This window comes from Balaenoptera ricei, chromosome 1 (assembly GCF_028023285.1).
Source record: "Balaenoptera ricei isolate mBalRic1 chromosome 1, mBalRic1.hap2, whole genome shotgun sequence".
NCBI classification, from domain to species: Eukaryota; Metazoa; Chordata; class Mammalia; order Artiodactyla; family Balaenopteridae; genus Balaenoptera; species Balaenoptera ricei.
Genome location: NC_082639.1, coordinates 113,650,624 through 113,666,253, shown reverse-complemented (window position 1 = coordinate 113,666,253; position 15,630 = coordinate 113,650,624). Strand labels below are relative to the sequence as shown.

The following is a 15,630-nucleotide window of genomic DNA, read 5'->3' as shown; positions in this document are numbered from 1 at the left end:
AGATGCAGTAGATGTGAGTTGCCTTCCCGCCCCTCTATCACCTTAGTTCTCGGGTATTTGGTACTTGTTTCTGGAGTGGAGCTTATCATTTTCAACTTTAAGAGCTCCTGAGGGTTCTTAAATCTGAGACACACTGAGGCAAGCCCTGATGGCAGCCAAGAGTATTGGGCAGTGAGAACAATGCCCACTTGGGAGAGAGAGAAGGAATTTCAATGTGGCTGGTTTTGGAGCCCTTCTCTTTGCTTCTTGGGAAAAGGTCAGAATGGCTCTCTTACCCCCCAAATGACCAGAGTCTTAGAAGAAATCATAATACTTTCTCACTCATGCACCTTTTCTCCCTGCTGTTTTATTTGCCTAGACTCCTCCCTTTCCAACGTGGACAAATCCTAACCACTCCACCCTTCCAGGCCCATCTCAAAGGCTGTTTACTTCCTCCTGTTTCCCTTTTTTGAGTCCTCCAACTGGCTATATGCACTCATTCCTTTGACAGCACAAAGACTTTTTTTGAAACTTCTCTTGAGGCATTTGGCAAACTCTGGCCAATTGTTTGTGATTTGTGCTTTTGTCTACGTACACACATGCACACATGCACACACACACTCACTAGAACGAATTCCTTGAGGGTAAGAACAATATCTATTTCTCTTTGCTTGGCTTGGTCCTCTGCCATATAGGTGCTCATTAAATGGATAATAATGAGTGAATGAGGATGTCATTATGTACTGGAAAGAACACTAGACTGGGAGTCAGAAAACCCAAGTTCTCTGCTTGACTCTGCAGCTAATTCCTCGTGTGATCTTGAGCCAGTCATCCTCCAATTCTGTGCCTTGGTAAAGGGATGCTCTAGGCCTGGCTGACTGTGACACCTTTCTAGTTCCAAATTCCAGAATTCTAGAGCTCACCATTCTCTGTCTTCTTGATTCAGACTGGCCTGTGTGTGCCTCCCATGAACAAAGACGTCCCAGAGGTGTTCCTCACAGGTGGAGACCTGGTGCCCCAAGGCCACACTCGCCGCTGCCTGTCTGTGGTCGAGTCCAGAGAGCAGCTGGAGGAGAATGAAGAAGAGGAGGAGGAGGGGGAAAAGAAAGAGGGAGATGGCTTCCACGCTGTACCCCTCCGAAGGTCAAGGGCTTTCCGTGCCCACAGTCACAACTACGACCCCTTCAAAAGACATAGTTGGGGGCCGGGCAAGGAGCTCCAGGATCCACTGAGCAGGTAAAACACCAGGGGACCTCCTGTCTCTCCTTCTGTCAAGTCCTAGACCTAGGAGAAGTGGTTGGAAAGGAATGACAGGAGTTGAAGAGACCTGGGCCCCTAGTCTCTTCCCTGGAGAATCCGAACCCAGGCCTGTTGTGGGCCTTTGGGGAGGGTGGACCCTGCCTTTCAAAATGTGGCTCTCCCTAGTAGTCCTAGCTCCTTCTTTCTACCTGGTCTCAAGGGCAGGTGGGTGAGAATGGAGAGGGAGCGGTATGGAGGTGAGGTGAGTAGCGGGGCACTCAGATCTTATTGCCTCCACCTCCCACTTGGGTTTCTTAGGACCATACAACAGTGTCAGAGCTGGAAGGGACTCAGGGATCATATGGCCCAATCACCTCGTTTTACAGATGAGGAAACTGAGGCCCGGAGAACTTTGGGAGGTTTCTTGAGAGAAGTGCTCCCAGGGTTGGGGCAGGGAACCTGGCCCCCTTTCCCAAATTGCTCCCTGCCTGCTGGATCCAGGCTGAGGCAGGCCCAAGATATTTAGACATCATAGTCCAGCCCTACAATGGGGGAAGAACTGCTCTTGCTCAGGGGTCCGCATATGCTTGGCAGACCAGAAGAGAGGGACCCAGCTCTTCCCCTCTCCTGGAAAATCACTGACCATATCCCCAAAGACAGAGGAAACCAGAAAGAGAAGGTCCGGGAGTCAGCATGAAGAGTTCAGTGTGAGTGGTCATTGTGAGGGCCTGCTAGCCGTGGAAGGGCCCTGTCTCTCTGCTTTGACAATGGTCCCCTTGGACAAGTTCTCTTAGCTCTGGTGAGTAGACCAAGCTTCTCTAGCTCCTAGGCAGGGCTGGCTGGGCTGTGTGAGGGGAGAGGACCTTGTCCCTTAACTGGCTTGGGAGGGAACTTGGGCGAGAAGCCTTGTCCGCAGGACTCATGGTACCTTCCTAAGAGCAGCTAATCTAAGGCAGAGATGCCCTGAGTACGCTTTATGTGGTGCCGACTCTATCTCAGGGTCTTCCAGATGTCACCTTTCACTATCAGGCACTAATTTTGACCCTTGGGTAGAGAAGAAAGGGAGCCCTGGGCACACCATTTATCTTAGTAGGAGCTAAGGTTGGCATCAGAAACCAGGCAAAGAGCGAGAATGCAGCTTACCCTTCCTTTCCCTCCCTGCTGAACGCTGGCTGTTTTCTGGAGGGCAGTACTGTCCTTTGACCAGCAGGGGTCACCCTTGCCTGAAGCCAGCTCCACAGTTTTGCCAAAGCACAGCCCCAAAGGGAAGCCAGTTTGGGTCTGGCCTGCGCCTAGGCTAAAACAGGAAGGGCTGGGCTGGGGGCAAGCAACAGGACTGGGCTGAGGCGGTGTTCCTCCCTGGTGCCTGTCACAGGCCACTGGGACCGGAGGGCAGTGGTGGCAATGTGTGTTTCAGGAACAAACTGCAGGCATCGGGATGTGTGGGCTCCCAGGAGCCCCCCTTACTGCAGAGCCAAGAGGAACTGGACCCCTTTCTGGAACTGCAGCACCAAGGTGGCCAACCCTCCTGCGTGGTATGGATAGACAAATCCCCATGGAAGCTACCACCTTCCTCCCCCTCTCCTGCCCCTTTGCCTGTCCAACCACCACTCTGTGCCTCTTCTGTTCTGCAAGCTGCTGGGTCTCTCTGTGCCCAGGCATCACTTTGACTCCATCTGATGGAATCTGAATCTGGTGTCTCTACCCCTCTGTCTGCTTCCCTGGGGCTGTATGCTCTGTCCCCCACTCTTGGTGTCCTGCCTCTGTCTCTTTCTCTGAGACTCTCTGTGCCTTCCTTTCTGTGTCTGTGTCTCTGTGTTGATGTGGGTATCTCTGTTCCTCTCTCATTAAAAGGTCCCTGCTCCCCTTGGTGTTATAACTACTTCTTTCTGTGGACCCCACATTTCTCAGATTTGGAGATGAACTTATTATTTGTAGGATGAAACTAGGCATCTGGTACCCTGAAACACAATAGTTCTCTAACAAGATAATCATAGGACTATCAAGTGAGAAAGGATATAGAGATTGCTCAGCCTTCTGGCTTAAGGGAACATCACAAGGAAGATCTCAAACCAGGACCCAGAGACCACTGAGGATACGCGAAGCTTTTAGAGACATCACTGGGTTTGCTAGCTAAGAGGCCCTGAGTACAGTCAGCCCTCTGTATGCATAGGTTCTGCGTCCATGGATTCAACCAACCATGGATCAAAAACATTTGAAAAAAAATTCCAGAAATTTTCAAAAAGCAAAACTTGAATTTGCCTCATGCTGGCAACTATTTATATAGCATTTACACTGTGTTTACAACTATTTACATGGCATTTATATTACATTAGGTATTACAATTAATCTAGAGATGATTTAAAGTATATGGGAGATGGGCTTCCCTGGTGGCACAGTGGTTGAGAGTCTGCCTGCTAATGCAGAGGACGCAGGTTCGAGCCCTGGTCTGGGAGGATCCCACATGCCACAGAGCGGCTGGGCCCGTGAGCCACAACTACTGAGCCTGCGCATCTGGAGCCTGTGCTCCGCAACAAGAGAGGCCAAAATAGTGAGAGGCCCGCGCACCGCGATGAAGAGCGGCCCCCGCTTGCCGCAACTAGAGAAAGCCCTCGCACAGAAACAAAGACCCAGCACAGCCAAAAATAAATAAATAAATAAATTAAAAAAAATAAAATAAAATAAAATAAAATAAAGTATATGGGAGGATGCACACAGGTTATATGCAAATTTCAGTATTATGCCATTTTATGTAAGGGACTTGAGCATCCTCAGCTTTTGGTATCCACAGGATCCTGGAATCAATCCCTCATGGATAATGAGGGACAGCTGTACATGAAACTGTCTCAAGCCCAGTGACTTAAGGTTACCCCCCTCCAGCACATCCTTTAACTGGCCAGGGGTACCCACCCGGCCTCATTGTTCAAGTGCCTGTGGTTTGGGAGAGAGGCTGAGAAGAGGGGGCTGTTACAGCCTGTCAGGGAAGCAGAAAAACCCATCTTCTCCCAGCTCCCACTTTTCTCCATCAGCATCTCTGTAGGTCTTCCCTCACATCTGATTCAATGTGGTATGGTAGAAAGAACAGGATTTGGGAGTCACAGTGCTCCTAGTTGAACAATTTATTTCAGCTTTCTGAAAATCAGGATACTAAAAACTGTCTTTTACAGTTGTGATTATTCAATGAAAAAAAAAAGTGTTAAAGTGCCCAGTACAGAGGCTAGCACACAGGAGATAACGATTTATTTTTTCTCTTCTCCCCTCCGTTCCTTTGTACTTCTTTCTCTCTCTTCCACCTCTCTCTTCTCCCTGCTTCCCCCTTCTTGGTATTATATGTCTTCTCCTTTCCCTCCTTCTCTAGTGGTTTTTTTTTTTTCTTCTCTTTTTATGCCTTCCTGTTCTGATTCCTCTTCTCTCTTCACCTAATCTTTAAGCACTTCCCTTAAATTTCTCCTTGTCTGTATGTTTGGGGTTTTTTGTATCTTCCTGCAGCAGCAAATAGGTATAAGTCTTCAGCAAAGTCCACAGACTAAAAGTCTGAGATTCATTAAACTAGACTGGGGCTTTCAGACTAGTTTGAAAGCCAAGCCAAGTCTAGCTCAAAATTTATTTTGTTTGGCCAGCATGGTGTTTACACTTTCCAAAATTCAAATGTCCTTAGATGGGAGCTGTACCCTCCAGTTTGCCAGAGTTGCTAGTACTCTCTATTGTATTTTTCCATTTGTCATAAATATAATATGTAAAAATGAATGACTAATCAATCACCCATCCATCTCCGGAACTAGAATATCACCAGTACATTTATCTTTACTTATGTCTTCCTCTCTTCTCTTATTCCCTTGCCTTCCCACCAGAGGTAATCACTATCTTGAATTTTCTTAATCACTCATTTACTTTTTTTTTTAAATAGTTTTAACACAAAGCATTACCTAATGATATATTATTTCTTTTTTGTTTGTTTCTGACTTTAAAAACGATGTTATATTGTACAATATTTTCTATAACTTTCATTTTCACTCAGCATTCTGTTTCTAATTTTTATCCATGTGTTGCAAATAGTTATAGGTAATTATTTTCATTCCAATCTTCTGTTGATGGACATTTGGATAATTTCCATTCTTTACTATTATGAAGTGTCATTATGAACATCCTTTTATTCATCTTCTGGTGTTCATTTGCAAGAATTTCTCCGGGGTATATACCTTGGAGTAGAACTGTTGGGTCATAGAGTACACCGATGTTCATTTTTATAAGATAATGGCAAACTGTTTCCACCCACATCAGTAGTATATAAGAGTTCCCATTGATCCACATGCTTTCCAACACTTGGAGTCATCAGATTTCTTAATTTTGCCAATCTAGTGGTTATAAATCTCATTGTGGTTTTAATTTGAATTATCCTTATTACAAATGGAATTGAGCAATTTTTATATGTGTCTTGGTCATTTGTGTTTCCTCTTCTGTGAAATTCCTCTTCATGTCTTTTGCCCACTTTTCTATTGGATTCTTTGAGGGTTTTTTTCTTTATTGTTTTGAATGTGTTCTTTACATATTCTGAATACTAATCCTTTGTTGTTACATGTGTTGCAATGATCTTTTCTCAAAGATTGAGAAAAGTGGTTTGTCTTTTCCTTCTCCTATGGTGTCTTTAAAGAAACAGAGTTTCTTAATTTAAAAAGAACATATTTATTGAAGTATAACATACATACAAAACATGTATTAAAAAAAACTTTTGAGATTTTAGTTGGAGTTGCATTGACTCTAAAGATTAATTTAGGGAAAGTGGACATCTTTACAGTATTGCTTCTTCCTACCCATCCATGAAAATAGTATACTTCTTCATTTAATGTCTTTTAATAAAGTTTTATCAATTTTTTTCCATACAGAGTTTGTGGATATATATTAGATGTATTCTTAGGTATATTATACTTTTTTGGTCAAGATTTTAAATTAAAAATTTTTATTGAAGTATAGCTGATTTACAATGTTTCAGGTGTACAGCAAAGTGATTCAGTTATACATATATATATATGTATTCTTTTTCAGATTCTTTTCTATTATAAGTTATTACTGTCAAGATTTTAATTTTAGCCATTCTGGTGGGTGTTTTAGAATTGTCTCATTTTGGTTTTAATTTGCATGTCCCTGTTGAAAAATTTTCTTGAGCACCTTTCCATATTCTCATTGACCATCTGAATATCTTCTTTTGTGAAATGTCTGTTCAAGTCTTTTGCTCAATTTGTAAAACAGCTTGTCTTTTTCTTATTGATTTGTAAGAGTTCTCTATATATTCTGGATCTGAGTCCTTTGTCAGATATATGTATTGTGAGTATCTTCTCTGGGTCTTTGACTTGCATTTTTACTTTAATAGTGTATTTTAATAAGCATGAGTTTTTAATTTAGATGAAGTCCAGTTTATTGATTATTTTAATGGTTAGTGCTTTTGGTCATGTTTAAGAAATCTTGCCTACCCCAAGAACGTGAAGATTTTTCTTCGATATTTTCTTCTAGAAGCTTTATAGTTTTAGCTTTTGTGTTTAGGTCTGTGATTTATCTAGGTTCTTGTGTATGGGAGAAATCAAGGTTTTGGTTTTTTCCCCATGTAAATATCCAGTTGCTTCATTAAAAAACTTTCTTTCCCCATTGAATTGCTGTGGTGACTTTGTTGAAAATCAAGTGACTATATTTGTGTGAGTCTATTTCTGGGGACTGTTCTCTGTTCCATTGATCTATTTGTCTATTCTTATGCCAGTATCACATTATCTTAATTAATGTGGCTTTATTGTAAGTCTTAAAAATGTAGTAGTGTAAGTCCTCCAACTTTATTATTTATCTTTAAGATTATCTTGGCTATTCTAGGTCCTTTGCACTTCTATGTGAATTTTATTTTATTTATTTTTTAAAATATTTATTTATTTGGCCGCATCAGGTCTTAGTTGCAGCACATGGGATCTTCGTCGCAGCGTGCAGGGTTCTCTAGTTGTGGCGCGCGGGCTCCAGAGTGCACAGGCTCAGTAGTTGTGATGCGCAGGCTTAGTTGCCCTGCAGCATGTGGGATCTTAGTTCCCCAACCAGGGATCGAACCCACGTCCCCTGCATTGGAAGGCAGATTCTTAACCACTGGACCACCAGGGAAGTCTCTGCACTTCCATGTGAATTTTAGAATCAGCTTATCAATTTCTAAAGATGAAAAATTCTGCTGAATTTTGACTGAGGTTGTACTGAATTCAAAGATTAATTTAGGAAAAATTGACTTCTTTCTGATATTGAGTCTTCTTATCAATGAAAAATAATATCTCTATTTTGTTAGGCTTTCTAAAAAAAAAGTATTAGTTTCCTTCATACAGGTCTTGTCAATCTTTATTAGATTTATTTCTATGTGCCTTATATATTTTGTTGCTATTATAAATGCTTTCTTATATTTAAATTACATTAATTACATTTTATACTTATTTTTGGTTTATAGAAATGCAATTTAATTAATTATATTTATTTACCTTGTTAAACTCTTTTTTTTCAGTTATAACAATTTATCTGTGGATTTTTTTTTGGCTTTTCTAAGTAGACAATTATGTCATCTTTATTTTTATTTTATTTATTTTTTATTTTTTTAAAAATTTTATTTATTTATTTTTATTTTTGGCTGTGTTGGGTCTTCGTAGCTGCGTGCAGGCTTTCTTTAGTTGCGGCGAGCAGGGGCTACTCTTCCTTGCGGTGTGCAGGCTTCTCATTGTGGTGGCTTCTCTTGTTGCGAAGCACAGGCTCTAGGCACATGGGCTTCAGTAGTTGTGGCATGTGGGCTCAGTAGTTGTGGCTCGCGGGCTCTAGAGCGCAGCCTTAGTCGCTGTGGCGCATGGGCTTAGTCGCTCTGCGGCATGTGGGATCTTCCCAGACCAGGGCTTGAACCCGTGTCACCCTGCATTGGCAGGAGGATTCTTAACCACCGCGCCACCAGGGAAGCCCATATACCATCTTTAAATGAACTTTGTTTTCTTCTTTTTCAATATTTATTTCTTTCATTTCTTTTTCTTGCCCTACTGTGTGTGCTTGGCTAGGGCTCTATTGCAGTGCTGAACAGAAATGGCTATCATTGTCTTGTTTCTGATTTTAGAGGGAGTACATCTTATGTTTCACCATTGAAATCGATTTTTGGCTGTAAGGTTTTAAAAGATACTCTATCCAGTTAAGGAAGATTCCTTCCATTTGTAACTGCCAGGTCTTTGGTTTTACCATGAGTGAGTGTTGGATTTTATCCTATGATTTTTTTGCTTTTACTGAGTTGGTTATGTTTTTTCTCCTTTAATATGTCATTGAGGTAAATTACATTTAAAGATTTTCCTCATCTTAAACCACCCTTATATTTTTAGAATAAGTCTGACTTTTTCACGATGGATTGATTATCTTTTTTACACACTGCTGGATTTTATTTGTGGCATCAATTATCTATTGCTACATAAAAGATCAGCCCCAAACTTAGTGGCTTAAAACAACAACCTTTTTTTCCCCCTCACAGTTCTATGGGTGGTTAATTTGGACTGAACTCAGCTGGGTATTCTTCTGCTGGCTCCACCTGGACTCACTTATGTGGCCGTAGTTGTCTGGTGGCTGAATAGGGCTGATGGTCAAGGACAGCCGTACTCATGCCTGTGGGTTGGCAGGTTGCTTGTTGTGGTACTTTGGTTCTCATCCACATGGCTTCTCCAGAAGGCTTAGGCTTGGGCTGGTTCACGTGGCAATAGCATTCCAAGTGGGCATGAGTGGAAGCTTTAAGTTTTCTTGAGGTGTAGGCTCAAAAAATCACATCATGCTACTTCTGCCACATTCTATTCATCGTAATAAGTCACAGGCCAGCCTGTGACTGAGTGAAGAAATAGACTCCTTCTTGATTGTAGGAGCTGCAAATAATTTGTGGCTACTTAAAATCTATTACAGTTTGCTAATATTTTGTTTGGAATTTTTGTACTTTTCATAAGAGAGATTGAGCCATAATTTTCCTTTGTCATATGGTCTGTGTGTAGTTTAAGAATCAAGGTTGGGGCTTCCCTGGTGGCGCAGTGGTTGAGAGTCTGCCTGCCAATGCAGGGGACACGGGTTCGAGCCCTGGTCTGGGAAGATCCCACATGCCGCGGAGCGGCTAGGCCCGTGAGCCACAATTACTGAGCCTGCGCGTCTGGAGCCTGTGATCCGCAACAAGAGAGGCCGTGATGGTGAGAGGCCCGCGCACAGCGATGAAGAGTGGCCCCCGCTTGCCACAGCTAGAGAAGGCCCTCGCACAGAAATGAAGACCCAACAAAGCCATAAATAAATAAAATAAATAAAAATTTAAATAAAAAAAAAAGAATCAAGGTTATACTTGCCTTATAGAAAGAGTAGGAAAGTTTTTGGTTTTGTTTTCTATTCTTTGGAAGAGTTTGTATAAGATTTCAATGATCTATTCCTTGAAAGCTCTGTTCCTTGACTATAAAACTGTTTTGGCCTGGTGTGTTTTGTTTTGTTTATAGAAAGATTAACTACTGATTCCATTTCTTTAATAGGACCATTCAGACTTTCTATTTCTTCTAGATTCAGTTTTGGTAAGTTATATATATTTTGTTTGTTTTTTTAAAGAATTTATCTATTTTGTTTGCATTTTCAAAATTACTGGCATTAAGTTGTAGATAGCATTATCTTTCTAGTCACTACTGTTTCTGTAGTTAGGTCCACTCTTTCATTCTACTTTTATTTGTGCATCACCCTTATCAAAGGTTTGTCTATTTTATTTGCCTGTTCCTAAAATCAACTCTTGGCTTTATTGATCCTATTTCATTTGTTACTACTTCATTGATTTCTGCTTTTATCTTTATCATATCCTTTCTTCTATTTACTTTGGGTTTGTTTTGTTGTTCTTTTTCTAACCTTTTAAGTTGGCATAGCTCATTAATTTTCAGTTCAAAAATTTTTCAGTTAAGCATTTTAAATCGACAAATTATCCTTGAGATACATTTTGGCCATCTCCCACAAGTTTTGTTGAGTAGTATTTTCATTATTGTTGTTATAAAATATCTTTAAATTCCCATAATGATTTCTTCTTTGACCAGTAAGTTTATTTAGAAGGGTGTTTTAAAATTTCTTTTCTTTTTTTTATAGTGAATACAGAGAGATGTCAGAGGAGCTAGTTAGAGTAGCAAGTATTAAATTTATTTATTTATTTATTTATGGCTGTGTTGGGTCTTCGTTTCTGTGCGAGGGCTTTCTCTAGTTGTGGCAAGCGGGGGCCACTCTTCATCGCGGTGCGCGGGCCTCTCACCATCACGGCCTCTCTTGTTGCGGATCACAGGCTCCAGACGCGCAGGCTCAGTAATTGTGGCTCACGGGCCTAGCCGCTCCGCGGCATGTGGGATCTTCCCAGACCAGGGCTTGAACCCGTGTCCCCTGCATTGGCAGGCAGACTCTCAACCACTGCGCCACCAGGGAAGCCCCCTAAAATTTCTAAATCTATGCAGATTTTTTAAAAACTTAAATAAAAATTTGAAATATAACATAGATATAGAGAAGTGTATAAAACTTATATGTACAACGTAATGCATAATTAGGAAGCAAACAACCATGTAACTACTCCAGGTTAAAAAAAAATAGAGTACCACCAAAACCCAGAAGCCCCCCGTGTCCCTCCCCATTCATAGCCCTCTCCCTCCTGGCAGAGCGGACCACTTTCTTGACTTTTGAGATCGATTTTCCCTATAGATTTACCACCTTTATGTGTATCTCTAACCAATATCAATTAGTTTTGCCTGTTTTAAACTTTATATGAATGTAACCACAAAGTATATAAATCTTTTGTGTCTTCGTTCTTTCATGAGATTCATCCATATTTTTGGGTGAACTGTAGTTTGTTCATTTTTAATGTTGTGGATTTTTTTTTTTTTTTGGCTGAGTTGGGTCTTTGTTGCTGCACGCGGGCTTTCTCTAGTTGCAGCAAGCGGGGGCCTCTCTTCACTGCAGTGCGCGGGCCTCTCATCACGGTGGCTTCTCTTGTTGTGGAGCATGGGCTCTAGGCACGCAGGCTTCAGTAGTTGAGGCTCACGGGCTCCAGAGCGCAGGCTCAGCAGTTGCGGCACATGGGCTTAGTTGCTCCGCGGCATGTGGGATCCTCCCGGACCAGGGCTCGAACCCGTGTCCCCTGCATTGGCAGGTGGATTCTTAACCGCTGCGCCACCAGGGAAGCCCCATTTTTAATGTTGAATAATGCTTCTATATATAAATATACCTCAGATTGTTTATCCAAGCTACTGAAAAGGGATTTCTGGGTTGTTTCCTATGATCTCTCTGATAGAGGTTATCTGAAATGTGTTGAATTTTGCCTTATGGACTGATACGTAGCCAGTTTTTGTAATGCTCCATGTAGGCTTGAGAAAAAAAAGCGATTTTCGAAAGATTGGGTGTGGGGTTTATGAATATTTCTACTCCCTATTGTTTTAAACCCACACTGCCCCAGTTTTTCTGTGTGTGTGTTTGTTTTTTCATTACCTGCCTGACCTCTATATATTGAGTTTGTCATCTCTGGAAACGATTCAGGGTAAATCTTTTCTAAGATATTTTCTATATTAAGGCAGCCTGGGTTTGAGTTGCAACAGAGTGATGACTGCTAAATAGCAGGAATAACTTCTCAACTATTTCAAGTGGAATGTTCCAGATATGGGTAGTGGGGAGGGGTAGAAGGCCTGAAGGCCTTGAAGAAGGGCTTTGCTGTGGGAAAGTGAAGAGCCTGGGGGGGAAGATGGATGAAGCCTGACCTTTGCATGAGGATTCTTAACATGATTCTAGGGTCAGCGTTCCTGTCACCCACCTGCTGGCCTTTTGGACCACTCGGCCACTGGCATGCTTTCCAAGTCTGTATCCATGAGTGGCATCAATTACTTCTTGGGCTGCTCAGATCCAGCTGGTGAGTAAAAGTGGGGAGCAAAGCAGTGGTGGCCACTTCCTCTGCCTGTCTCACCCCACTCCTCAGAGCCAGCTGTTTAGGGTCCAGATGTCCTGCATTATGTTTAACCACACACCCTTGGAAACCCCAAAATGCCTTTATTCAAATGAGAGACCCGAATTCAGGACTTTGGTATTCTGAGGCTCTCCTTCCAATGAAGGAGGACATAGGACAGAGAGAGGCTCTCTAGCTTCCCCTGTCACCAGAGATGGAGGACAGTTATCCGCAACATACCTTGTCATCAAGAAGAGGCATTGCGAGCTCAGAGTGAACCCTCTGCCCTCGCCATTCACTGAAAAGGAACTGAGACATTGGCCTCTCAGCCCCCTCTCCACACAACGCCGGTGCTCTGTTACCCTGGCTCCTAAGTTCTTCAGCTCTGCTCTGCTCAGACACCGCCCTCCTTCCCTACTCCCCAGTGCCCGCCCTCAGGAATGGCGTCACAAGCACCTGCAGCTTGGGAACCTGATCCAGGTGGAGGGGGTTGGGGAGGCAGACCTGGGCGCCTTTGTCTGGCTTTAGCTGGACACCTCACGTCTCCTTTTGTGTTGGCAGGGAATTTGTCCCAGTCCTCTGCCGCTGACCTCAGCCAAAGGTGAGTTTGGGGGACACAGAGCCCTTCAAAGCCCTAGATGGGGGAGGGACAATGGGACTGGGCCCTGGGTTTTGTAGCCCCAAGGGTCTCTGTTTCCTGAAACATTGTTCCCCTGAACGTTTCTTATGAAAGACCTCCAAATATCCTTCTACCTGCGCTGCATAGAATTCCCCTTCTTCTCATTGGCTGGGGAAGGCTAAGAAGGTTCCCGGTAGCTCCATGGGATGAAGAAGAAATCAGGGAAAGAAAAGGAGTATATAGACCCCAGGGTGTCTGTTAAATAAGAGAGTGGAGGTTGACTGCTGTTGTCAGTGTCAGAAAAGTGAGCAGGCAGATTGGCTGCTGCACAATCTTAGGGAGAGACGGTGACCAAGGACCATGGATCAGCTTTGGATAGCTGAGATAATTGACCAATGGGGAGTGGCCCTGAGGAGAGCTGGGCACGGGCTGTAGCGCCCCAAGGGGAGAGGGCAGGGGCTGAAGGCATATTGTTCAGGAATCGAGGTGGAGGCTGGGAGATTTACATAGTATCTATGTAAATAAGCACGCAAAATCAGCACCTGTTTATTTGGCTCCTACAGCTGAAGCCTGATTAGAGTGGGTCAGCCCTCTAAGACAGTGTGGGTGTGTGAGCTAGTAATGGGCCCTTTAAGATATCAAGCTCTGATTTGTGGTCCTGAAAATCTCTAGCTGACACATCCTCCTGGCTCTGGGTTTGGGATTAGTTCATGGGATGGGGCTGATGAAATCCCAGGAAATTCAGTCCTTATTGGCGTTAGGCCCAGAGGCCCTTTCCAAACAGCAGGGAGGGTCGTACACAGGACTCTTGTTTTGTGAGGGGAAAACGTCCCCTTGGAGAGCCCCCCTCCCCGTATCATTTCCGTTGGGAAGCAGCATGAAAGAGGAGATTGGGCCTGGATTAGGTAGGAAGGGGGAGTCTGTATTTATCTGGGAGGAGCCTGGAGTTTTCCTCATAAATAGAAGGGCCTGGGAAACTGTAGTGACCATATCTAGGAAATCCCAGGAGGTAGGGGAGTGGGAGCCTCTTTCTCCCGAGTCCTTCCTCTCTCTTCCTCACCCTTCTCTCAGTCTTTCCCCCGGATCTCCCCATTCTCTCTCCCCTGGTCATGGCACTGCATCCACCATATCTCTGGGAGTATCTTGTTCTTTTCCAGCTCCGTCTCCATCTCTTCACGTCTTCTTTTTCTCTCTGCAGCTGCAGCCAACTGGAAGGGGGCTCAGGCACCTGGGCAGGCTCCTCCCTGCGACGGACCCTCAGCTTCATCTTGGGCATGACCGGAAAGGCCAAGGTAGGAGTTGGGGAAGCAGGAGGCCCGGGACCCACTGCCCTCCCCAGTTCCCTTCCCCTCCACCTCACCGTCCGCTCCCCTCCCCCTCCCTGTCCGCTCCCCTCCCCAGCTTCCCCTGCTAGGCAGAGACTCAGGGTAATGGTTCAAGTTTTAAGGGAACATGGTATATCTCCCAGTCTCCCTCCTTCTGTCCCAGTAAATCACCTTTCCTCTGCTTTCCCTGTGTCTCCAGCTTAGCAGCCAGCTGTAGACAGCTGGAAGGGGAGATGGGCCAGGAGCCTCAGAAGCTGAGGAGTGGCCTAGCCCTCCCTCTCTGGAGACCCCACATAGCTGAGAGGTGGGCAGCCGAGATCTTAACCATCGGGCATAATAATCATAATAATTACAGCAATACTTTTTACTTCTTCAGAGAGTATTCGGGTTTGCAAAGTGCTTTTACACTCATAATTTTATGGGTGGATATGGCAGCTGAAGGAGTTGAAATGAGACCATAGGCAGAGTGGAAGCCAGGAAAGTGTATGATTGTGGAAGCGCGTGCACACCGTACCAGGGGGGCCACGTGCAGTTCCGACCCCAGGAAGGTGAAGGCACGTTGCTCTCTTCCTTATTACCATCCCCCCGGCTCTGGTGAAACTAGGAGCTCTGCCTGCTGCTTGAATTCATTTCCACTCTCTTCATTTACTGGCAGAATGAGCCATTCCCCCCTTTTCCTCTCCTGGCTTCCCCAAGCATGCATGTACTTTCCCACCGGGGTGGCTCCTGAACATTGAGAGAAACTCCAGGCAAGACATCATCAGATTCACCTGGAAGCACCACGGGATTCTCACCCAGTAAGGTTACCTGGGCTCCTCCTGGCCCCGCCGGCAATGCCAGCGCTCTCTTCTCTGCCAGCCTTTCAGCCAGGATTCTCCTTCCTCTGGGTGGGCAGGGAGGGCAGAAAAAGAATCAGGTTCTCAGCTCCTTCTCGTTGCAGGCCGCAGGCGGGGAGCTGAAGCGTGAGATCAGGCAGTCTGAGAGCAGGGCGAGGTGGGCACAGTGAGGCTTCTTCTCTCCCGTGGAGGGGAGCAGAGCTCTCTAGAGAACAAAGCCAACACCCAGACCTTGGGTCTGACTCCCTCTCCCCACAGCCTCTCTGTTCAGGGTAGGAGAGTCTGACAGCAGAATCACGCTCTTTTCCTGCAGTGGGAATGGTAGAGGAAGTCGGTGCTGTCTAGGGGCCATCCAGATCCCAGTTGGTCCGCATTTGCCCGCCCTTGGCCTAGCAGTTTGGTGAGGGGATGAAGGAGAAAGTGGGCAGAGACTGAAGCCCAGACAGCCAGCAGAAAAGAGCTAGCATCGTCAGGACATTGTCCCAGTCGCCTTTCCTTACTAGAACTCTTGTTCTGTCTTCCTGTTTCCCTCTCTGTCATCTCCTGGTCCATCTTGCTTCCACCCTCATGAATGTGTGTGCTTGAGTCACTAAATCTCTTCTTCTCCCTCCTCCCAGCTCAGGATAGGGGCCATTAGCAGGTAAACACCAGGGGTGGGGGTGGAGAGAAGCTCAGTCAAGC

General features: G+C 44.6%; 1 protein-coding gene across 4 annotated transcripts in view; it reads left to right on the top strand.

Moving 5' to 3' along the window:
* Positions 1-942: 942 nt before the first annotated feature.
* The window catches only part of ARHGEF2 (Rho/Rac guanine nucleotide exchange factor 2), a 43,858-nt gene continuing 29,170 nt past the window's right edge, over positions 943-15,630 (top strand). Inside the window, exons 1-5 of one of the 4 annotated variants that reach the window (XM_059933619.1) lie at positions 943-1,215; positions 2,636-2,753; positions 12,019-12,136; positions 12,731-12,770; positions 13,987-14,080. In XM_059933619.1, coding sequence (XP_059789602.1) covers positions 947-1,215; positions 2,636-2,753; positions 12,019-12,136; positions 12,731-12,770; positions 13,987-14,080 — 639 coding nt within the window. In that variant the 5' untranslated portion in view covers positions 943-946. Of the gene's footprint in view, positions 1,216-2,635; positions 2,754-12,018; positions 12,137-12,615; positions 12,650-12,730; positions 12,771-13,595; positions 13,694-13,986; positions 14,081-14,398; positions 14,418-15,630 lie in introns of those variants that run through there. The other 3 variants (XM_059933628.1, XM_059933647.1, XM_059933667.1) reach the window with 3 other exon arrangements.